The sequence below is a fragment of the Trachurus japonicus genome, chromosome 2 (genome assembly GCF_045865225.1).
Source record: "Trachurus japonicus isolate A0001 chromosome 2, Traja_1.0".
Taxonomy (NCBI): domain Eukaryota; kingdom Metazoa; phylum Chordata; class Actinopteri; order Carangiformes; family Carangidae; genus Trachurus; species Trachurus japonicus.
The window spans coordinates 2,143,898-2,169,963 of record NC_140908.1 but is presented as its reverse complement, the minus strand read 5'-3'; the positions used below and the strand labels follow the sequence as shown (position 1 = coordinate 2,169,963).

Below are 26,066 nucleotides of genomic sequence, written 5' to 3'. Positions count from 1 at the left end.
TGGGGTCACTTAGTCCAGGATGAAATCCGAACCCTGGTTCCTCAAAAGGTTCCTGCACATTTTGAACATTATAACAGTCTATCATTGGATTATCTGCCAAGAATCAAAGCCCCTCTTATGCGAGTATAACTTGGACCTGTGATCGTTTGGCTCCTGAGCTTGAACATGATGTTTTCTTGCAGCTTTCAGAACCAGAACATCTCCAGGTTGTAAAAAGTGGATTTGCAGTAGAAAGGAGTGCAGTTTGTTTGCTTGTTTCAGTCTAAATAAGATCAGTTTGTAGCGCTGCCAGTCGTCTGGACCTCTGACCTCAGCGCCTCCTACCCTGTACTTTGACTCTGGAAGCCTCTGCTCCTATTTATACCACAGCCCGACATTACCGCTCGTTAAAGCAGCTCTTGCGGTGCGCGGCGAGCTTGTTAGCAATTTGTTTTTAGAGGGGGGAGTTATCAGGCGGCGAGCTCGGACGTCCCTTTGATGCTCGCTGCATGCAAATCCTGCTTGCAAGATATTCAAATCCGGCTGTAATAACTCCGGAGCAGAGAGATCCAGTGTGTTGTTTGTCCGACAGTTCGGCTCACCGTGTCGTATCGACGTCGCCAACACTGAGCTGATTACTGGATTTACTTTGGATATTTAAGGTTTATATTTGATTGAAAATGACCCTCCTGCTGATGAGCTCCTGTAAACAAGAGCTAAATCCGTCAGGTAGATCACCAGCTGGAAAACATGAAATTTTAAATGTTAAAACCCAAAGACGATGTTTTCTTTTTCTTTAAATGAAATAAATAGACAACTGAAGGTTACATCAGGACAAATTCAGGTTTGTTTTTGAGTCTTTTATGGGTCTTTCTTCTTCTTTTTACATCTGGTGGCAGTAAAGTCGAGGAATAAATGACCACAAATGGATGCAGGCTTCTGTACGACAACCACAGAGGTGCAAAACCACGACCACTACAAAGAGAGACGGACGAAGAACACGTCTCTCCGTGCTCTCGAGCTGCAAAAGTCTCATACAATTTCAAATAAGACTCTTGCAGATTGAGAAGCGCAGATCGTTTGCAGTTTGCAGATGTATTCCAACTCAGTAATTGAGATTATGTGAATAACGCAGCAACCGGAGACTTTTGTTTTTTTTGGGGGGGACTGTCAGATGGAAGTTTGGGTAAAGTTTGGTTAAAAAGCTTTATCCATGACGCTGCCAAAAATGTTATTGTTCCTCTGAGTAGAAAACTTGTTTTCATGAGTCGGGAATTGAACCCAGGTCAGAGAAATTGAAGTCACATGTGTCCAAGTAAACAGTGAAATCTTATCACACAGCATCACTTTTGTATTAGTGAAGCTTCAGCACTGATGATTTGGAGTTCCCTTATTATTATCTTAAATGTTTTGGAGTTAGATTTTTTTTTCAGTGGAAATTGGGACAAGATTAAAAGAGCTGCACCAATAACAAGTGAGCAGCAGCTGCTGTAATGGAAAAAAGACAAGTTCACCGCGCTGCCTCACACAAATGTCCTCATGTTCCTGTCTTTGATAAAGGCAAGTGTTGCATCTTTCAAGCTGCGGACGCCTCGAGCTGGAGCGAGACTCCTAATTTGTCGGTTTGACTTTACACGTCGAGGTTAAGGCTTCAGAAGAGAGATGATTTGCCGGCGGCCGGCGGCTCTGCGGCCTCTCCAGCCGTTTGAAGTGGGACCGTTTTTCTGCCGTCCTGTCAGCAGCCACGTTCAAAGAGATGACAAATCAGGAGGAGAAAGAAATAAACTTCCTCCTCAGCTGCCTCAGAGACAACCAACATTCATATGTTTCTGTGTGTCTAAGTGCTTGTCAGTGAGCGCACGCTGTACGGGACCATCATGTAAGAGTGGCTGTTTTTGCCTGTGCTGAAATGTGAGGAGTGAACTCAGGCCTAAATCAAACAGCAGGGTAAAGACAAACACACAAAGCAGCGGACAAAACTTTCAGTCAATGGACTTTACACTGTGATGAAACCATTTCAGCTTATAACATTTAGGCCTAATATAAAGATATATATAGATATTTAAACCTACCTGACGGTGCAACAGGACTGGGGCTGGGTTCATTCACCATCGACCTCTTCATGCTGCATTCACTGACATGGACAGAAGTACAGTTAATCGACTGATTAATGGTTATTGTTGCATTCACATGTCAACTCATATAAATAAATTAAATAAAACATAATATGTCTATAAATACACTAACTATATCAAAGTATTCAGCTAAGTATTTTTGATTTACTTCAGCAGTTTAACCAGGAACAGGAAACATATTTTTGTAAACTACAGTTGAGTTTTGAGCAGTTTTACGTCACTAACGGTTGTTAGCTTAGCTTGTTAGCTTAGCACATACCGTATTACACATTCATAACTTACTGTAGTTCAGCAGTTGCTCTCTCACGCTGTCACTGAACACACACTCACTTTGTTAATTGACCTACGTAGGGGCGGAGCTTTTGCGAAAGGTCAATTACACACTACACACTGTGTAACGCTCCATAGACGGTATATAAAAGAGGTACTCACGGTGGTTGTTGTTGTTGTTGTTGTTGTTGTTGTTGTTGTCGTGTTTTATCTGTGTGTGACATTCTTCACAGCAGCTACTCTTCGTTAGCCGACAAGCTACACCGTCAAACGTTGACGTTACGTTACGTCGCGCTCTGTAACGGTGCTGCGGACCAGCGCTGTGATTGGCTATTTCCACCGGTCACGTTACGTTTACAGTTAATGACGTGAGGTGATGACAAAAAACCTATGCAAAAAACAGACAATAATAAACAAAGAAAACATAACTGTGTAAACGGTGGAGCTGTTTAAACCACTTTGATCTGCCACTTCACACACTCAGTCAGTGTTTATCAACCATTAACAACATGTTGACAGATTCCTACTTGTTTCCTTCTTCCTTTACTTTTCCACAACATCAACAGGAAGTCGGCCAAAGGTCCCTGGTTCATTACAACCCACATGAACGCTCATCTGAGGCCTTGTCTATGCAGAAACACGACTTTCCCTTTGCAATCTTCTTACTTTTCGATTCATCGAACAATAATCGATTATTACAGTAGGCCTAAATGAATCCTCAACTATTTTGAAAACCTAATAATCGGTTTGAGTAGTTTTTTAAGAGTAAAAGTCCAAATTCTCTTATTTAAGCTTCTTAAATGTGAATATTTCTGGTTTCTTTGTTCCTTTATGACAATAAACTGAGTCTCTCTTGTTTTGTGGACAAAACAAGACATTCATGGACGTCGTCTGGTGGTTTGGGAAACACTGATTGATATTTTCCAACATTTTTTAACATTTTATTGACCAAATAACTAATTGGTTAATCGGATAAATCGATAATGAAAATAATCGTTAGTTGCTGCAACCTTATTCCCAACCTGTTGATAGTGGATTCACTGGGGGACTATTTCCAGGTGCGGATGAATCCACATTTGGTGGTCTGAGTGAGTATTTGAGGCAGCAGGAGGGTATGTGTGTGTGTGTGTGTGTGTGTGTGTGTGTGTGTGTGTGTGTGTGTGTGTGTGTGTGTGTGTGTGTGTGTGTGTGTGTGGGACTGAGTCTAAATAAACTACAGTGTGTGTGTTCAGAGTGATGAAGGAACATGTCAGTGCAACAGTGTGACTCACTGATGTGTTTGTTAGCCATGCAAATGGTGGGAATTCAGAGTTTGCACCAAAAGAAAATGGACATTTGAAGCTTAAAATGTGATTCAGTGTCATTTTAGTTGAGTCCTGTGGAGTCAGACCTGCACCTTCTAGTCCTGTTTATAGTTGTTGCAACAGTGACACAGAGGAAAAAGACAAAACCTGCTGTTTAGTGGGATACAAGAGGGTTATAGCTGAAGTTTGTGTTGCATTCACTGCCCTGTTGTTCTGCTGTGTGCTATACAAGCTAAGTTACAGTGAGAGAAAATTGCTGCTAACTTTGGACTTGTTTGGTGATTGCAGCATCTGATAAGAGTCCTGGAATTCACGATGGCACGTTTGAGATACTGGAGCTGCCTCATGAAACTTTTCACAAACATCTCTCTCTCTTTAAACGCACCTCTCAGACGGCCCCATTCAGAAACACTCAGCACATCAAACGTCCAGAGGTTATCTCAGCTCTGTCTGGTTGAAGACGAGCGTCCGCACACTGACGCCTGAGAGATTAACTCTGCCTGAGAGCTTCAGTTCCTCCGCCAGCTCTGGAAAGACCAAAACAACAAAAAAAAAGGAGGGAGAAATATGAGGAATATGATGGAGAGCAACATATTTTCTTAATGCACTTCATTCCTTGGATATCAAACACCCACGCTCCCCGCTGCCCATCCATATCAGATCTGAGCGGTGTGCAGGAATAACTCTGGAGGTTTGTCTGACTCAGATGTGAGGAAACACGACACCTGGAGAGAAGGTCAGGCTGATGAGTAAGACACTAATCAAACAAAGGATTAAAAGCTCCGTAAACTTCAGCTTCAGGCTCCGACTGGTTGAGAAACTCTGGGCACAGACGGAGGAGGAGGCAGAAACAGACGACAAATGATGGAGCCACGTCCTCTGCAGTCGCCTTGTGCCTCTTTGTGGTTGTGTCCCATCTCTCGGCAGCCATTTTGCATCTCTTTGAAGTCACTTTGCATTTCTCTGTGGTTACTTTGAGTTAATTTTTGGTTGCTTTGGATCTCGGGGCCTCAGGCCTGAGCCCAGCTGGCCACTTAACTCACACAGTAAATTCTATTAAATAATAAAACTTTCCATTTTTTTCATTCAGTCTCATCTTCTCCAAGTCACATCTTGGAAAATTGTTCAAAATCTCTGAAGTCGTTATTTCACATTCAGAGAAAAAGTCTGAAATTGGGAAATAAATGTAAAGCTTCACTTAAAGAGTCAGTTCCTCCATATTATACATGATACACAGACATGAGGATCAAAGTGGAAGAGGCTTTAAAACACTCAACCAGGAGTCAGCAGAGCTCAGCTCAGCCGAACACATGGTTTTAGTCTCAGGTTTTGGTCTCCTCCATGAACCGTGACCAAAACAGCAACATTAGAGAATCTATCCAGAGTCTGTTCTGCAGACTCAGAGTGAGACGACGCCTCTCTGACGCGTTGCTTCTGCTTTCTGAAATGTGACAGATGTGCATTCGAATAACTGGCACCTGAAGAAAACACAGTCAAAGACACAAACGTGCTACAGATTCAAAAGAACAGCACAAACCTTCAGGGCCACCCTAATATTGACATTTGACCTCTGTCTGTTAGTGTATTACAGAAACCTCTGCACACTGAGGGCAGGAGGATGAAATAAAATACAATTTCTGAAAGACGGAGTCAGACTTTGGCCTGATAGTTTGTGAAATCACATGATTTGATGAGTTGAAGCTGTAGATATTCAGATTTCCTGCTGCAGCCTCTGGCCTCAGTCTGCTGCTGTGCTCTGTCAGGGAGAAGGAGTTGGATTTAAAGTGCTTTAGGTTTGTACACAGACAAAACAAATAAGATTAAGGCAGCGAACAGAAGTGGGAATGTGGGATAGGTACAAGTTCCAACAGAGAAACTCCTGACTTCCAGTAATGAAATCTCCTCTCCTCTTCTGAAAAAGCCCCCGTTCGCCTCCAAACTCGCCAACATCTGCCACCAATTTACCAGAACACGCCTGTCCCGGATAGGGCTATTAACCGGAGCGGCAGCGTCTCGTCCCGGCACGAGCCGCAGGTTCGAGTCCTTCCAGACCGGCCTGACGTGGAAATGACACGACGGCAGCAGGCCTGTAATTTCCAGTGGCTGTGACCTTTAATCATATCTTGATCTACATCCTTCATCCCCGCGCTCGCTCGCGCCGGTGGCCCGCAGCTAATTTGAGACGTCAGATGTCTGAGAGTTTTCAACCTGATGTTTGGTTTCATTATTCTGCTTCTGTGTCAAAGAGCCAAGAGCCAGAGCCAAGGGCCAGATGGGAACAGACGCTGACGCAGAAACATGAGTCAGGAAGGTCGGTTTTTATATTTCACCTGTGGAGTTATGGGATTAAATCATCCTGCAGCTCTGTGGCCAGAAGTATGTGGACTCTTCCACATGAGCTTTAACGGGATAGTTCACCCAAAATTGAAATTTCACTCATTATCTACTCACCCTCATGTGGACTAAGGGCTGGGAGAAGTTTCAGAGTCCTCCGTGGCTTCTCTGAGTTACAGGGGGTCTCGGCGTAGCAGTGCATGTCCATATAACGGTTGCAAATGGATACCAACTGTCTTCGTAACAAAAAGACACACCAAAAAACATCCAAATACCTCCATGCTGCTCGTATGTAATGTCCGTCTTGTATTGAAGCCCCGACATGAGAAATTGTTCAGAAAAAAATTAAATAAGTCTATATTTCAAGCTTGTTTTGTAGTGGAAGCTCCTCTTCCCAGTTCGTCAAATTTGACGAACCAGGAAGAGGAGCTTCCACTACAAAACAAGCTTGAAATATAATAATATATTATAATAATTTCAATTTTGGGTGAACTATCCCTTTAAAGTTGTACAGAAAAGAAAAATGAATTTGATTCCACTGTGGGTCATACAATTAGTGTAATAAGTCATCTATCAGACGATGGAGCCCAAACTTTGTGCAAAATTCGATTTTTGATTAAATCCAGGATGAAAGTGTGGTATTTTTTTCTGCATTGGATAATGCAGGCGCACGGATTATACGTCAGTCTGCTCACGATTCATCAGCCACTGATATTGGATCTGTCATCTGTCAATCAAACGTCTGAGACACGCACACACACACCGAGCTTGGTCTCGCCCCAAGCTTTGAATATCCCGCCCGCTCGATAACGACCAATCAAATTTGATTTCCTTACTCGGATAAACTTGTGCGGCAACTGGTGACAACTCGCGACAGACAGGACAAACGGTCATTTCTGAACACCTTTAACTGTGAGGAGAAACCACCTGACCTGCAGGGAGAAGATCATTGTTATTAATCAATGCCACCTGCAAAAAAACAAGGAAAAACATGTCCCATAATTTGTGGTTTGCTGACATTGTCCTGTTTTCCTTAAAGGGATAGTTCACCCTAGAATGATATTTCGCTCATTATCTACTCACCCTCATGTCGACTAAGGGCTGGAAGAAGTTTCAGAGTCCACCGTCCCTTCTCTGAGTTACAGGGGGTCTCGGCGTAGCAGTGCATGTCCATATAACGGTTGTAAAGGGACACCAGAGCTCTTCGTAAAAAAACACACACAAAAAAACATCCAAATACCTCCATGATGCTCGTATGTAATGTCCGTCTTGTGCTGAAGCCCCAAATTGCGTAATTGTCCCGAAAAAAATGAAATAAGTCTATATTTTAAGCTTGTTTGTAGCGGAAGCTTCTCGAAGCTCCTCTTCCTGGTCCGTCCAAATCTCGCGTGATTCGCAGTAACCACACTGACGCCGGCGCAAATCACCCAAAGGTGTCCCTTTGCAACCGTTATATGGACATGCACTGCTACGTCAAGACCCTGTAACTCAGAGAAGAGACGGTGGACTCTGAAACTTCTTCCAGCCCTTAGTCAACATGAGGGTGAGTAGATAATGAGCAAAATATCATTCTAGGGTGAACTATCCCTTTAAAGACAAAAAATTTCCATCATGGATGCAGTCGCCATTTATTTCTTTTTTAAACTCTGGATTACCTTCTCACTAACTAAACTGGCCTGTGCAACACGTTTACCTGGAGTCTCTCTGTTTCTGTTTTCATCATCCTGGCTTTTATTGTGAAGATGGAGTCCAACCAAAGTAGAATTTCACAATAAAACCCCAGAGAACTGGCTCCATTCCCCTCTGAAGCTCCACGGACTCGTTGATCCACATCTGCAACATGAGACGACTTCATCTCCTTCATTTAGACAAATGTCACACATGAAAACAGACGGACAGTGGACTGAAGCTGTGACCTTTGACCTGTGTGAGACAACGCTGCTGAGCCGAGGGCCCGGTGACATCTGTGACTTCCTCTGACTGCTCTGTGTGTTTTCTTCATTTCTAAATCCTCTTTTATTTACATGACCTTTATTTTACTGTGCAACAACTCCCAACAAAGAACTAATGTGGTTTAAATCACAGAGAAAATAAATATTCTTCCACTGGTTCATTTTCACTTAATTGGAAGTGACAGAGTTCTTCAGTGGATCAGCTGAGCGAGATGAGATGAGACATTTGTCTTCAGGGAGAAATGAAATAAAACTTTGATAAAGAACAAAGTTTCCAATAATAAACGAGTAATGGATGAAAACTGGGTTTTAATTGAGCTTTTCTTTTAAGATTGTTCCTTATTATTAGAGCCAAATAACACAACGGGCCATAAAACACGATGTTAGAGAGTTCAAGATGATCTCTTTCTCTGCTGGACGTTGACCTCTTTTCTGTTGCTTTGCCTTTTCCATGACCAACGACTGTGAATGAGCAGTTGAGGGCTGAGAAAATCAATCTTAGAGTTGTCGTCGGACTGGACCGCTGTGTAAATGCCACCACCTCCGCCTGCTGCAGCAGTCTGCGGCCGCGCCGGATCAGTGGAAAGTTACCGCGGCCTCTCCGGCCTGCTTTGGTTTTGCCAGATATATAAACTGGTGGAGTTTAGTCATGGAGAATGCTAATGATGAGGAACAACAGCTTCTGGCTGTGGCTCATCATAGAAACATTAAAAACATAAAAACACTGAAGCAGCAGGCCTTTTTTTGTTGCTGCAGCTGAAATAAAACACACAGAAACTCCTGGTTCTTCGTCAAGTTGTCAGCCAAAGATCTCAGTCACCTATTATCCTTTAAAAAGCACTATAATTACTTTTAATTACCCTCCATAAATCACTTTGTGGATGTCTCAATTAAGAGCAACAACCGCTGAGCTCAATTAGCGTCTAGCAGATCACAGAGTCATTAACTCTGAGCTCTGCAGCCACAACTCAGAGCTGTCATCCTCGTCAAAGTCTCACACTGTTAGAGACAGAGGAGCAGGAACAGAGACAGAAAAAACCTCTGTGGCTCTTTAAAAGCATCCCATAAAGAGCAGTTAAAGAAGTGAGCGGGCCGTGGCAGCTGCCAAGCTGCGTTGCGTTCAAACACGGTGTGTTTTAAAACAAAGGTTGCATTTTAACAGGGCCAGAGGGCGGCACATTGTTCGATAGCTGCTCGCTGGCTTTTAACTGCTGTGTTTAACGCTAAACACAACGTCCTGCCATGGCAACGCTGGGATGCCAAGAGCTGCTGCCTCCGAGCTGCCAGCCAACCTGGAACTGGTTAATATGCAAAGTGGTCGCAATGAGAAGTACTTTAATTATGAGGAGGAAGGAGAAGAAAACTACATCCTTACACAACATAACGGTCACCCTCATCTTCATCATCATCCTCACAAGACACTGCTGCTGTTTCTATGGTGACATGATGGAGGATTGTTGTGAGGTTCTTTGTCTCCAGAGGATGAGTCAGTCTGACTTTTCCAAACTGTCACTGTCTACAATATTTTATATTATTAATTTTGCAGCTGCAGAACTAAAGAAGACTGTCCCATCATCCTCACACTGACTTGGTTCAGCAATAATTAACAAATGTTAGCATGAAAGCTACTGTACGATACCATGTAATATACATATATTAAACTTCCATATGAATGTAATGTAAAAACATGTCATATTATGCAATAATATAGAAAATATACATTAAACCTACTAGAAATTGAAGCAATGTCATACAGTATAGGGCTGCAATACTGATTATTTTCAATATTGATTAATCTGTTGATTATGTAAACGATTAATTGATTAGTTGTTTGATCAATAAAATGTCAAAAAATATCAATCAGTGTTTCCCAAACCACCAGACAACGTCCTCAAATGTCTTGTTTTGTCCACAAACCAAAGAGAGACTCAGTTTATTGTCATAAATCAACAAAGAAACCAGAAATATTCACATTTAAGAAGCTGAAATCAGAGAATTTGGACTTTTTGTTCTTAAAAAATACTCAAACTGATGAATAGATTATCAAAATAGTTGACGATTAACATAATAATCGACTTCTGTTCGATGAATTGTCTAATACAGTAGCATATGTCTGGATAATATCTATGTTTATAACTAATTTTACAATGCCTATAGAGTATGTTGTAAACTTATATCTCCACACATCCAGTGGATTTTGTGTGTGAATCTTTTAGCAAAAAGCCTGAAATTAATTTTCTGCTTTGCAGCTCAACAAATAAAAGAACAGCTTGTGTTTCATGTCATTTATTGTGATTTTTTGAATGCAGAAGAAGGATCGTGAGGCGTGACAGCTCCAAGAAGTCACAACCCAACAAATTCCTCTCAGTCTCAACCCGACAGATGTTGGACAACAAATATCGAAGCTCCTCAGCTTTTTAATTTTCTTTTGTTTGTTTGAAATGAAGTGGACGGCATGCTGCAGCACGTCCTGCACACTGTGATGTATGACACTGACACTGGCTGCTGTCCACACAATGAACAAGACAGATCCATGAGGCTCAGCTCAGCTCCCTCTGACAGGGTGGAGCAAACGACCTACACACTCAATACATGCACATGCACCTTGGCCCACTCATGTTGTAACTACAAACATTTGTCAGTACAGGCAACAGTGACGCAACAGGGGGGGAGAGAGTGAACCTTCACCTGCAGATAACCAGCCAGAGCCAGGGCCACGCTGTGCAGCCAGGTCCTAAACCTGACCGATGCTCCGTGTTGTTTCTCCCCAGACGTGACGGCATAATCCTGGGAAGAGCTCCCAAATGTGAGCTTTTCAGCAAAAGCTGCTGTTTCCAGCTCGACCACCACGTATTTCAGGCTGAACAAACACAAGACCAGTTTCAGAGTCTGAGCTGAGAGCTTCAACACGTCTGTAACACCACATGGTTATTCTTTATTTCATACAGGACGGAGGCCTGTGAGGGACATTTACACTGCTGGCTGTTGGCTGGTGGAGTGATTGATAATAATGATAACATTTGCAAGATTAAGACATTTATTGATATAAATTGCGATGTTTTTCATGTTAATTTATGTACTGTAACTGTATCTATTTACAATACAGTCTGTGCATATTTATTAGAGTATATTAAATAACTATATACGTATGTATTATGTATGTATATATGTATATGGAAGCATATTTAGGAGAATCATTCCCTGTACTTTCCTTTTGTCTGTTTTGTTTGTTGTATGGCTCCTGTATGTATTCATGGTTTAAGTGTCTTGTAAGCCCATGAGGGCTGGGCACTACACACTAACTAGCTAACTAACTAACTAACTAACTAACTAACTAACTAACTAACTAACTAACTAACTAACTAACTAACTAACTAACTAACTATAACTTAAAAATGTTGGTAATAAAATTAAGTTCAATATGAAAATATTATGATATTTATACATTAAAATTATTTATTAACACCATAATAATTCTGTTTTTTAGATTTAATGTCATATTAGTAGATTTATTTATTTTTTTAATTGATAACATAGTGGCATACAATAATATGTATGTAAATATACATATATGTATACAATAATATGTTATACATAGTACAACATCTAATAATATATAACAATTATAATAGCAGTAGCCAATATTCAGTAATATATTTTATTGTTTATTCGTGAATGTTAATGAAAACAATGTGTAGCTATATAAATAAAGCAGGTATTTATTTGATCTGTTAATATGTTGACAGATGTAGTTGTATGAACTGTTATTGTATTGTTTTGATAACAAACTAATAACTAACACTGTACTAACTGTAACAAAGTTCCTCCTTAAGGTCTTCCTGGTTGGAATGCGGTTTTCCAGTCATTCCTCGTCTACGCCGTCAGTCTTGGTTGGCCCACATTCGGTCCACCTTAAATATTTCTGCTCTCGCGTTACAGTGACACACACATACACACACAGAAACCGCGGCGGGAGCGCGCAGCGGCACAAACCCTGTCAAATCACAACGGAGGTGGCGCGCAGACGGAGGGACTTACATAAAACTCCTCCGAGGACTTGACGAGCTCCTTTTTAACGTCTAAAAACTCACGCAACCGTCGGTAAACCGCTGTGGAAGTAACGTCAACGACCTCGACATGAAACGTAGCGTCGGTTTGTGAACGTCAACAAAGTAAAAGTCGAGTTTTTTTTTCTTTTCTTTTTTTTCTTTCTGAACCGCCGAGGAGTCTGGGGGATTTCTACTTCTACTTCTACTTATTCTTTTAACGGTGAAACCACTTTCTTCTTACCGGGATCTGCCTGCACCGACCACATCTGGAGCCTCCGGTACCGTGAACGCAACACCGGGGGACAGAGCCGCTCTCTTGCCGACTTCCTCCGCCCCTCGGTCGGCCACCATGCTGCCGAATACGACGCTGTACGCGGCCAAGAAACGGAAGAAGCCGGTGCAGAAAATGTGAGTGGCGTTCAAAGAACCAGCGTTTTTTTTTTTAACATATAGGAATAATCAATAATCACACACAATAACTGACCGTGATGTGTTCACTGACCTCATGACCTGTATCTATTGTACTTCTCCTGTAGTAAACATGACACATAGGCTATTATACGTTGTAATATCTCCATAGAAACTGCACATATTGATGATTATTGGTGCTTTATGTCACTAAAACCTGATTAGTATGTGTTATTGATCTCATGCAGCTTCACATCTTGTATTATTAAGCAGAGCAGGGTCGGTTCCAGCTGTGTAAACATGTATGTTATAGTCCATACTCTGACACTGTGCAGGCTGTATGTAGTCAGGTTATTATAGGGTGTAATAGTGGAGACATTGTCTGCGAGGCTGTAAAAAGGTCTGTTTCGCCCGCTGTGCTGCTGCTGCTGGTGCAGAGTAGACGTGATGATGTGCAGCTCTGCAGCCCGGAAAATAAAGACAACTGTTGCTTCAGTATTATTTAAATCTAATTATACCATGGGAGACAGCTGGGCTTCCACTCTGATTCATGCAAATGCTCTCGCTGCTTTCAAACACCTCTCACTTCTCCCCCTGACTGACTGCATGTGTTATTTTCATTGTTTGGTGTGTGTGCATGTGTGTGTGTGTTTTGTAGGACGAAGGAGAGAGTGAAACCCCACATCAATAACCTCATCATGACACCTTCTTCTTCTCTTTCTCTCTCTCTTGGCCGGTGCTGGTTTCCCCTGCCGGGCCCCAAACCACAATCTGAGCAGAAGGTCGTTCTTCAACCAGCAGCACCTTCTCATGGTTCCTCTCGCTTTAATTAACCCAGCTGTAAGGAACCATTCATAAAACTTCTGCTCAGCACTGTACTTTTATGGTTTTTAAAGGGATAGTATCAAATTTTTGGCAAATTGGCCCATTGCCATAATCCTTATAGCGTTAGGAGTAGGTTCTTTACCTTTAATTGTCGGTGCAAGCTGTTTTTAGAACGGCGGAGCAGAGCCACAAGCTGCTCAGAGCTACGCTACAGAGGCTCATGGGATTTCTTGGTTTCCCTCATCAAACTCATCAAATACACAATCCAACAACTCCACAACGCTCTGGTGGACAAGTTGTGACCTGCACATTCACCACGCTATGAGATAATAACACAACGTTACCAGACAGAGTTGTTTTAGAGGGAAATTCATGCAAAACCGCTGATGCGCGTTGTCTTCAGGGACAGTTTTTCATCAAGCAGTCTCTGCATTTACCTCTAAAACAACTCTGTGTGGTAACGTTGTGTTATTATCTCATAGCGTGGTGAATGTGCAGGTCACAACTTGTCCAGCAGAGCGTTGTGGAGTTGTTGGATTATGTATTTGAAATCAAGAAATCCCATGAGCCTCCGTAGCGTAGCTCTGAGCAGCTCATGGCTCTGCTCCGCCGTTCTAAAAACAGCTTGCACTGACAATTAAAGGTAACGAACCTACTGCTATGACTATAGGGATTATGGCAATGGGCCAATTTGCCAAAATGTTGAACTATCCCTTTAAGTGGTGCTGTGAGGAACCTTTGGGTGCAAACGGTCCAATCAAGAAACTTATATATATATATATGAAGGGATGTTCTCTTTAGCAGCAGGGTCAGAGAGTTCATCTGAAGACTTCATGTTGCTGCAAAGAACCGTTCTCTCTCTGGAGCAGCAACCTCCTCCAGAAGGATCTTCCTCATGGTGCTGTGAGGAACTTTAAAGAGGTTCTTAATCCACCAAATTTATCTCATAATCATCTCATCATTACCTTCGTAGTGGCGTGATTGAAGAACCCTTGCAGAAGGTGTGTGCTGCTCCGTCCTGCTCGCTGTGATTCCACCAGATTGTGAGTTTTGGAGGTTTTGAAGGAGCCAGACAGAGCGTTAACGGCCTCATACAGAACCGCAGGCCCGAGCAGAGAACCAGAACCCTGCCAGAACCGTGGTTTCACTGTGTGTGTGGTACTACCTGCATTAATCATAATCAGGACGTGGAGCGAGAGCGCTCTCACGCAATGTTTCCACGAGGGAGGGAGGGAGGGAGGGAGGATGGCGTAATCTGAGACTCGCTCTGTTTTTTTTCTCCTCCTCCTCCGAATGCCACAACATACTTTTTTCCTGTCTTTCCTTCTGTCTCTGTGTGTTTTTTTGGGGGGGTTGTTTTTTTCCTCCCTCCCTCGACTCAAATTAACATAGTTCTGTGTCACGCAAACGGTTACGTAAGGCTGCCATGTTCACTCGCTTGCTTGCTCGCCGTGGTTTTCAGGAAAAGTTCCTCTCCGGGAGTTTATCTTTCTTTTTTCTTTTGAAGTTTTTTTTTTTTTTTTCTATTAGGGAAATGTTATTGAAGTGAGTCAGGAGTGTCGACCCCGAGGCCGGCGTCTACCTTTGTGTTTACTCTGCACTGGGAAAGCAGAACATTTAAATGTGTGTGACATGAAGAATAGATAGAAGTGGCCAGAAGTATGTGGACGCTCCAGAACCGCAGTGGTTAATGTGTGGACTGTGTGTGTTAAGGTTGTTGAGGTCAGGGCTCAGCTCTAACCATGGATGTAGAAAAGGAAGTGGATTCTGGCTCTGAGGGTAAAATTAACAGTGAGGGTTAAAGGGATAGTTCAACATTTTGGCAAATTGGCCGATTGCCATAATCCCTATAGTCATAGCAGTAGGTTCGTTACCTTTAATTGTCGGTGCAAGCTATTTTTAGAACGGTGGAGCAGAGCCGTGAGCTGCTCAGAGCTACACTATGGGATTTCTTGGTTTTCCTCATCAAATACACAATCCAACAACTCCACAACGCTCTGGTGGACAAGTTGTGACCTGCACATTCACCACGCTATGAGATAATAACACAACGTTACCACACAGAGTTGTTTTAGAGGGAAATTCATGCAAAACTGCTGATGCGTGTTACCTTCAGGGACAGTTTTTCATCAAGCAGTCTCTGTATTTCCCTCTAAAACAACTCTGTGTGGTAACGTTGTGTTATTATCTCATAGCGTGGTGAATGTGCAGGTCACAACTTGTCCACCAGAGCGTTGTGGAGTTGTTGGATTGTGTATTTGATGAGTTTGATGAGGGAAACCAAGAAATCCCATTAGCCTCCGTAGCGTAGCTCTGAGCAGCTCACGGCTCTGCCCCGCCGTTCTAAAAACAACTTGCACCGACAATTAAAGGTAACGAACCTACTGCTAAGACTATAGGGATTATGGCAATGGGCCAATTTGCCAAAATGTTGAACTATCCCTTTAAAGCGTTGACTGTGCGTCCTCGCTTCTTGGATCCAATAATAATAATCAATACAATCACTCACATGATATATATATGGACAAACCAAGCAGCAGTTGTCAGATCTCAGACTCTGGTCATTGATTATTAGATCAGTTATCAGCTGATCGACATGTTATTTCATAAGCAAACAGAGTCAAACCTGGTTTAAAAGAGGACGGCTGCAGCGTGTGTTGTTGTCGTGGTCGGCTGCTGCTGCTCTGAGTCAAAGTATTGATGATGATGATGATGGCCATGAGCTCATGTTGTGTAATGCACTTCAGGGAAATATGAAAAGATGAAAAGAAACAAGAAAGAAGAAGAAGAAGTGGTCTCTCCTCCCATAATCCTCTTGTCCTGACCGTCTGTGTGTGTATGTGTTTTTCTACTCAGCAGATGAGTTCAAGCTCCAGATGATAATGACAAATGCAGTAAAACACTCAGATATAGTATATGTATTATATAATATATATTTGTTCTAAGCTGTTGTTGTTGTTGTTGTTGTTGTTGTGTCCTGCAGCAGAGCGACGTACGGCTCCTCTCATGACTGACATGTGATGGACGTCAGTGTCCAGCTTTCACTTCCTGGGTGTTGTGACAGTGGACCACATCAGAGCTGCAGCGTTATGGTCTTACCACGCCTCATCAGTTTATTCATTTTCATCTCAGTTTGGTTTTTTGCAGATGAGCCTAAATATCAGAATGATTTAATTTAATAACACAAGAAAACAATAGAAGGATCAATATGGACGTCACAATTATAGATTTTCTTGGTACGATCATCACGATTATTATGCATTCATTCATTTCACAACACTATGAATGTGTAAAACTCAAATACAGTCAAAATATAATTACATTACTTATAATCAGAGATGGACAGAGTACTCCACCCCAGTACTTGAGTAAGAGTACAAATACTACTGGTCAAAATTTACTCGGTTACAAGTAAAAGTAGCTACTAGCTAGTAACTAGTTACTCGAGTAAGAGTAAAAAAGTACTTGCTTTTAAAGGTACTTAAGTATCCAAAAGTACATGCTTTTAAATTTACTTTAAAGCAGAAGTAAGTGATATATTTGTGTTAATATAGCCTAAGTCTTAAATAGTTATATCTTCCGACAGCAATCACTTACATAGAGTGTTTGGTCTGAAACACGGGTCTGTCAGTCCCTCTGCTCTGCTCTGAGCCCAGGAGAAAACATTTATCGTATCCTACAGTTTTTATCCAATGAGGAGAGAGAACGGCATGCAGGGCTGTGTGTGCAGCCAAGGGACGCCGTGAATGTGGCGACGTAGGGACGAGGACTGTTATGGTGCGTTCAAGGAAACTCGTATTTTTCCGACCGTGAAGTGGTACCAGTTCGATCTGGTACGAGTTCACCGGTCGGAAGTTACGAGTGGCCGTTATAGTGACTTTCACCGGTAAAACAGGTCGGAAAAACACGAGTGGGTTGCCTGGAACGCTACAAAGTCGTAAGTTGTGACTTGAAGCTGTAATTTACGATTTCAAAAGCCTGCCTGGAACGCAGCATTAGCCAAAACCACCGGACCACTTACTTCTGCTTTAAGTAAAAGTAAGAGTAAGAGTAAATTTCTTATTCTTCACATCAATGAATTACTATATTTTTTTCAAAATGAATGTAAGGAGCTTTTAACTCTTGTTAGTGAGAATGAACTCTTTGAAAGCAGCTGCACTGATGTGCTGCTTTTAGGGGTTAGGGTTTCCTTCACAGACAAACACAGCTTGTGTCCAATAGGATTTTAGAAAAAAAAAAAAGAGCAGACCTGAAAGTAACCAGTACTTTTCAGCCTTCCTAGAAATTAACTCGAGTAAAAGTAAAAAATATTTGTCTTGTAAATGTATTCAAGTAAGAGTAATAAGTACCAAAGGAATCTAATACTCAAATAAAGTACAAATCCTCTGGATATGTACTTAAGTGCAGTACTCAAGTAAATTGACTCTGTTTCTGTCCACTACTACTTATAATGTACACAAAATATTACAAGTATGTATTATTATAGGGCCAGTTATTAATCTGCCGCTAGGTTCTGATAAAAAGTGACGGTATTGAGGATTAACTGTGCAAACGAGTGATGGTGACATCTCTGATGGATAGTTTCTCTGCAGGACTCGGTCGTCTCTTGGTCGCTAGGCGACGCGGCGCGGCGACGAGTCAGGTGACTGTTAAGCTGTCAGGATGTTAGTTGTGATGGTCATTGAGAAGTTGCAGCGAAGCCAGGAGAGATAAACAGACGCAGCAGCAGGACGAGTCAGTGGTTTTTATTGGTTGGAGCTGCGGCTCTGGCTCTGATTTAAACGCTCTATCAGCTGAACGTCAGCTGGGATGTCAACTCAGAAATCTGTGCAGCTCTCCTCTCCTCTCTTCTCGTTTCTCTTCTTTTTTTTTTTTTGTTTGTCCCCCTTGTATCATAACTCCGACAGGAAACTGAGGCCAAAATCGTATTTAGTTTCTTTTGTTCCGCAAAGGTGTCGTTGCCCCGTCGGAGACAAAGTGCCTTTGTGTGAACGCAGGGGGGGTGTTTCTTCACGTCTAACACACACAACCACACACACACACACACACACACACACACACACACACACACACACACACACACATACACTCTCTCTCACACACACATACACACACCCATGTAAACGTACACGCCCCTTCCAGGACAGATTGGGCAGATAAAGCGAGAAGCAACAACACTGGCCGCTCATTGTTCTCACAGGGAGTTGTGCCGTCAGGAATGCAGCGATAGCCATCTCGCCTCGATTTCAGATATGTTGTGTTCTGGAGTATTATTGGAAGCAGATGTCTTATTTACAGGAGGGGTGAGGGAGGGGGAGGAGGGGGGAGAGGGAGAGGAGGGAGTGGGGGAGGGGGTGAGGGCCTCCACATTTTACACGTGTATGTTACAGTTACGGCTCAGACGTGCAGCTCACAACCTTTCACCGCTCGGCTCTTTTACAAGAAAGTGGAGTTTCCTGTGTCTGCAGGGCAGGCGGCCATCTTTATTTAACGTGGGAATTTAGTGTATATGTAATGCAAGTTTTCTTTTGTGAGGCGTTAAACCTGATAAATTGTGTATTTATTGAGTAATCGCGGATTGAAATCCAGATTTTTGTATTTTACCTGATTATTTTTAGAAGCACAGTGGCTCCTAACTTGAAATTTTGGGAGTGCAAGCTGGAAAAAGTCGAATTTCAAAGCAAATATTCACATTTTCTTTTCATTCATGATCCTCACACACACTGGCCTGACACCTGTGATGACAGATTCCAGATCCTTTGTCCACGTTTCACCAAAAAACGTTGCAAAAAGCCTCCATTTAGGGATTTAAGGACTTTTTTGGTTCATAAAAACTTCATAACTTCACATTTCACCTAAATGTAGAATATAAGTTTGTTTGTTGTTATCTTTCTTCTGGTCAATGACTCTTACTGGTTTTGTTTGAGCTGCTGTATTGGTTATAAGTTATAGATTGGATAATAATTTCAGACACAATGTGTAAAAGAATTGAACTGAATTGAATTGAATTTATTTGTCACTTTTAAAAACAATGAAACTAAGCTATTTAACAGCATCATTACATCATATACTTCACCCAAAATCGATAATTCACCAATTGTCTGAACAAGATAGAAATAAGTTAGTTCACAAAAAAACAAAGAATAAGCTGCAAACTGTGTGTTTTGACCCTTGCAGGCACCAGTAATCACTAGGTCAGAGTGCCTAGAAAGTATGCAGCAGTGCAGGTGCACACACACACAAACACACACACACACACTGCGAGCGAGCGTCATGCAGGACCGGCCCGGCCTGACCTGGAATCCCCAGAGGAGTCGTCAGCAGCAACATGTGAAGCTGGTTAGAGCGGAGCAGCAGCCGACGTGCAGCTGCTCCGTGTGGGAGCGCCACCGACCTGGAGACAAAAGGTCACAGGTTCCTTTTCCCACAGCGGTGGCGGCGTCCGTTAGCGACTTGGAGCTGCTGTCTCCTCTGGTCTTTAATCAGGTTGACTAAAACTTTGGCCGATGGATCGATTGGATGCAAATTCATCTTGACCTTGTCTCTGAGAGGCGAGATATCTGCTCATGAGAAATCTCCTCGTTGCAGCCGCAGAGGAAGCGGTGTGAGTCTGATTTCGGCGCAGAGGGGACGGAAATAAAAGCCTCAGGTTTAATTCAGCTGCAAAGCAGAAGTGAAGACGACTCGTTTCTCTCAGTTTTAATTTGAGAACCAGTCAGACGTCAGACTGAGGTGAACCACGGTGTCAGACCAGGGTCACACAGATGAACCCTGTGATGTGGAAGCAGTGGGTTGACCTCTCAGGGCCACGAGCAGAGAGTCGCTGCAGCTTGTTTCTCTTAAAGGGATAGTTCAACATTTTGGCAAATTGTCCCATTGCCATAATCCCTATAGTCATAGCAGTAGGTTTGTTACCTTTAACTCTTTGAGTGCCAGCCCTTTTATAAAATGGTCAGTGCCATGTGCCAGCGTTTTGGGGCATTTTGAGTAATATTTTAAGACCCAGAGAATATTTTGTACTATGACTCTGAAAACACAAAACAGCTCAAAGGAAAGAGGAGACTCTCTATTTAACTAGGGAAAAAACCATTTGTTAGTACCTTGTTCCATTCTTGATTTATCTTAAGCTGAATAGAGCCTGGTTGCACCAAAAAGACCACTTTTTTTCTAGAAAGCTGAGAAAAATGCATTTTTGTGAACAGCAGTGATTTATCCGTTTTAATTTTGGCTTCAAAAACATGTAAGACATCTGAAAATTTCATTTCACATGTTTTTTCATTGTACAAAAAAAAAAAAAACTAAAATACAACAAGTAGGAGTCTTACTCTGCAGAGTGATGCCTGCTCTCCTCCTTCTCCTGCAGTTGCTGCCCCCTCACCCTCTCCTAACCCCCTCCTCCCCCCTCCCCTCTCCTCTCCTACTTCTCCTCCTGCTGCTTCCCCTCGTCTCTGAAGTAGGGAGGGAGACGTCGTGGCGTCTTCAGCCTCTTTGCTGGACGCGGCCGCGGCAGCGACTCACCGCGCTGATCTCTCGGTTCGTCGTCACGTCGGTTAGACAGCAACTGGTGAAACTGACTCCGCGATCCGCTTTCGCTTTGGCATTTCGGTGCTGATCATCTAGATGAGTTTACCTTTCCTGCCTCCTCCGGTCACTTCATGCTGGAGCTATGCTAACAGCACCGTGGCTAAGCTTTCCTCCAGCTCCATGTTACACTTGTTCCAGGCTCTGCCCGTCGTTTTCCTCTAGAAATAGAAACTTTTCCCAACTTTTTTATCTCTGTACCGATCGCACTCGTCTTCTCCTTCTTCTTCACTTCTTGCTCTGATCTACATTCTTCTTCGTTCTACACAGCCCAGAAGTCCCAAAATTACTCACAGTGTGCACAACAGCGTCCCCATTTACCAGCCGCAGAAAACTGCATTTGACGTATATGTACGTCATTGGCACTCAAGCGTTGGATTTTGATTGGTGTACATATACGTCAATGGCACTCAACGGCGGAGCAGAGCCGTGAGCTGCTCAGAGCTACGCTACGGAGGCTCATGGGATTTCTTGGTTTCCCTCATCAAACTCATGAAATACACAATCCAACAACTCCACAACGCTCTGGTGGACAAGTTGTGAGCTGCACATTCACCACGCTTTAAGGTTTCTGGCTTCGTCACACTTGAGTCGAATCTTTCAGTTTTGTGTTTTCTGTAAATGAATGTGACCTTTTTCTAATGTGAGTGAGTGAATCTGCTGCAGGAAGGAAAACCTCTGTTTCCTCTCCTGAAGTCAGTTTGTAAACTGAGCTGAAACTCCTTCAGACCGTCAGAGCTGGGCCTCGTCTGACCACAAACCAGGGAGCAGGTGACATCAGGCTCCCCGCCTGGTTCCCACGGCAACAGTGGATGGGGCCAAACGGCTCGTTGCTCAGAGCGGAGCTGGTCCGATGTTTTTCCACTCAGACTGTGTGAGGATGCAGAGCTGTGACGTTCAAGTGCAGTGTGTAAACTATAGGGCTGCAACTAACGATTATGTAAACGATTAATCGATTAGTTGTTTGGTCAATAAGATGTTAAAAACTTCCTCAAATGTCTTGTTTTGTCCACAAACCAAAGAGAGACTCAGTTTATTGTCATAAAAGAACAAAGAAACCAGAAATATTCACATTTAAGAAGCTGGAATCTGAGAATTTAGACTTTTTTTCTTTAAAAAACGACTCAAACTGATTGACGATTCATTTAATAATTGTTGCGGCTCTAGTGTCAACTTCATTAATTCATCTATTGTTGATTGAATTGTGATGAATCCTGATGTGACGAGTCTGTCGACAAGCGGTTGATTGACCATTTGATTAAAAATCGATTTGCAAAGTGACGACAAAATGATGAAGCGGTTTTTGTTTTTTGTTTTTTGCTGAGTTCACCTGCCGCTGTGTGTTCAGTCTGTGTGTTATCTCAGTTCATCCCAGCTGCTGCTGCTGCTGCTGCTGCTGCTGCTGCACTGACGCACACACACACACACACATGTCAGGATGAAGAACAGATTTCGCCTCCAGCTTGTTGTTGAACTCATCCCGACCTTCCTGAGCCTCCGACTTCTGAGGGAAACTGACCTTTAAAAACCTTTTAAAACCTTAAGGCCACAGACACTAACAGGCAAAAACACTGTTTTTTCATGCACTGATCAATTTTGAGATTTTGGGCTATTTTTCTTCCTTATCATCATGTCTTCTTTCAGAATAGTGGAAAGAAATGGTAGAAAATCCACATTAAGGTTTTTATTTGACTTCATTTCGTCTGTAAATTTCTCCTAAATTCACCAGAAGTTAGTCTGACCCATGTCATGTCAGGTGTCATTGTAAAGCTCTCTCTCTCCCGAACAGTTATGTAGGCTCCAAAATTTGTCATTTCCTCCGTATCAGCAACCAATCGTAAAAGTTCGATTGACAATAACAATCTATGGGATTTTGTCTTTAAAGGCCGTTTTCTCAAAAAGAGTTTTTCAGACTCAGACTCTGAGCTAGAAATCTCCACTTCAGCAGCACTTCCAGACACCAAACCTTCCAGTTTGATCCCTGTCTATATTCTGAAGGTTTTTACAGAGGGGATTGTTGATATATCATTCACAGCCTCATTTATACAACATTTTATTACTAAAAACATGGAGACATTAGATTTTTTAGGGCTGATGACAGTTTTTTCTAATTTACAGAGTGATAAAAAGAGATATCCACAATCCTCCTCTGTAAAAACTTCTGACTCTAACATGTCAACAAAATAAAACAAGAATTTTGAAAGGGGCTTTATCCAATGTTCAGATTTCTGTTCTGGAAATATATGCAAATTAGCGAATATTTAATTAGATATCACCTCATTTACATATTTAAACATAAAATTTGACAAAACTTGCAATATAAAAAATATTTATCTTAATGTGAGTGATAAACTTGGGAATTTTCATGGTGATATCTGTTAGTTAAGATTTTGACCCTATTCACCTAGACTGGACTTCACTCAGTTTTTCTTATCTTCTTCTCCTGCTGTTCTAACGTTGTTGTCTCTCTCTCTCTCTCTCTCAGCCCCAAACCTCCACCTCCCGATGGCGTCAAGTCCAACCCGTCCAAACGGCACCGTGACCGTCTCAATGGCGAGCTGGACAAGCTCACCAGCCTGCTGCCCTTCAGCGAGGACGTCCGCGCCCGGCTGGACAAGCTGTCCGTCCTGCGCCTCAGCGTCGGCTACCTGAAGGTCAAGAGCTTCTTCAACGGTGAGCTACGCTGCTGTTATGTGAAACCGCTGTTGCTGTGTGTGTGTTTGTGTGCAATGTTGCAGCTTGTTTTTACTGGAAGTTTTGCAGCGGTGGAGTTTGTCGACTCCGTTTTGCGCCTGAAAACACAGTTGCACTTCGGCTTCATTGTGTCAAAGTGCAGGATTGGTGTTGGGTCTGAATCATCCTGCAGAGGTGACGCTGATTCGTCCTTCACACGTCGTGTTGTTGATACCGTAACCGTGGCGGCCTGAGAATCTCGTCGTCTTGATTCTGTGTTTGTCTCCGTGGGCGTCTCCCTCCCTCGCTGGTTTCCTGTCAGAAACACACTCTCAGGTTTAGTGGAAACAGTTTATTCCTGCAGCATCGTCCTCCACCTGTGTGCAGCTCGACGATCCTTTTCCAGACGGTTAAAGGGCAAACGTTTCGACTCCTACACTGCAGAAACAGAAAATACTATGTTTTAGGGAAAAAAATAAGGCTGATAGATTGTGTATTTACTGAAAAATCGCTGATTAAAATCCAGGTTTTCTTATTTTACCCGATCAGGGCTGCAGACTAACTTTTTATTTCTAGGAGCACAGTGGCTCTTAACTTAAAATTTTGGGAGTGCAAGCTGGAAAAGTCGACTTTCAAAGCAAATATTCACATTTTCTTTTCATTAATGATCCTCACACACATTGGCCTGACACCTGTAATGTCGGATTACAGAGTCTTTGTCCACGTTTCACCAAAAAACATTGCAAAAAGCCTCCATTTAGGGATTTAGGGATTATTTTGGTCCATAAAAACTTCAAAACTTCACATTTCTTGCGAGTATTTCCATTAGATTGGTCCTTTTAATGTAAATGTAGAATATACGTTTGTTTGTTGTTATCTTTCTTCTGGTCAATGACTCTTATTGGCTTTGTTTGAGCTGCTGTATTGGTTATAAGTTATAGATTGGATAATAATTTCAGACACAATGTGTAGAAGAATTGAACCAAATTGAATTTATTTGTCTCTTTTAAAAACAATGAAACTAAACTAAACTAACAGCATCATTACAGGGAAACTTCACCCAGATTTCCTGTCAGAAACACACTCTCAGGTTTAGTGGAAACAGTTTATTCCTGCATCGTCCTCCACAACGTCTAGACTCATGCATTTGTTCTCCTACACTAAACTGATGACCAAGGCCTCTCAGAAGAGATGAAACAGAAAATACTGTGTTTTAGGGAAAAAATAAAGCAGAGGGAAGTAGAAGGCAACATTTGGGTCTCATTTGAATCAGCAGCATGGTTAACAGGAATCCCGCGTCCTGTTTGCTTTCCCAAACGTTACTGTAAATCTGTGCAGCGACTGACTGAAGAAGAAAGAGAAGGAGGAGGAAAGAGGCTGTTTAACTTCCTTTTAAAAGACAAATCTCTCCTCTGGGAATCTGATTATTTATTTATATAAGTATTAAAGAAAGAAAAAGAAAAGAAAAAAAAGTGAATTCTGCCCTATTTCTGTCTACGGGGCGCAGCGAGGCCCAAAGCTCACGGAGGAGGAGGTTATTCCAGTTTCCATCCAGCTTCCTCACATTGTTCAGCCAGCTCTTATGAGAATAGCAGCAATTAGATCCAGACAGCCTGAAAGAGGAGGTTCCTATTTACAGTAAATGTGTGTATATATGTGTGTGTGTGTGCGACCAGCTGAGAGGTTATATCAGTGCAAATGAAATGTGGCCCTTCTGGCTTCCTGTATATTTGGAGAGCAGCTCCTCAGCAACAGGAGGTGTGAAGGGAACAAAAAGAGGCGAGCATTTCTCTGTGAGCGTCGTCCTGGAGACCGTCTGCACACACACACACACACACACACACACACACACACACACACACACACGACATATTACAGTACTTGTACACCTGTCGTGCTGCAGCTTCATGTGCTGCACATGCATGTTCTCAGTGTGTGAACATGGGGTTTGTTTTCATCCAGCTGGTTCTGTTTTAGATTACATTGCAGATTTGTTTTGTAACCAAGGTAGCAAGGTTATTATGGTTTAGTTTTTATTTTTATTCAGTTTTTCAGTTTGCTTTTTTTTATTTCAGTTTATATTAGTTTGTTGTGGCGTTTTCTTCCTGCAGCTTTAGACATCTCTAAGAAAACTACAACTAAGCCTCTACTTTACTTTACTGCAGTTTAGCATTGGTTTACAATGTTTATTTTACATTGCTTATTGTAGGCATGGCTAATCGGTTATGAATTATTACCCGGTTTACCGAGGATTAAATGAACATCATGTTAGATCACAGTCTAGCGTCGGATCAAACTACATCATCCTGCCATGGTTCTGGTTTTTCGTAGTGTTTTGGATCAAACAACATGATCTGTTGCTGTGTAAAAAGCATTTTTGGATCGAGCCTCAAACTTTCAAATGTTTTACAAGTATGTGTGGAGGTTCCCTCGGGGTTAAGCCGTAGGGAGGGAGACGACAGATGTCATCAAGTCTGATAGAAAATACAAACAGTCTGAAACCTTCACCGTTATTTCCTGAGACGATGCGACACAGAGAGGAGCGGTCTGACGGAC

The 26,066-nt window shown here is 42.4% G+C and overlaps 1 protein-coding gene across 1 annotated transcript in view; it reads left to right on the top strand.

The window, feature by feature from the left end:
• Positions 1-11,946: 11,946 nt before the first annotated feature.
• Positions 11,947-26,066, top strand: part of ahr2 (aryl hydrocarbon receptor 2) — a 61,390-nt gene continuing 47,270 nt past the window's right edge. Inside the window, exons 1-2 of the mRNA XM_085795099.1 lie at positions 11,947-12,431; positions 23,323-23,510. Of these exons, the coding sequence (XP_085651225.1) occupies positions 12,373-12,431; positions 23,323-23,510 (247 nt within the window). The 5' untranslated portion in view covers positions 11,947-12,372. The remainder of the gene's footprint in view (positions 12,432-23,322; positions 23,511-26,066) is intronic.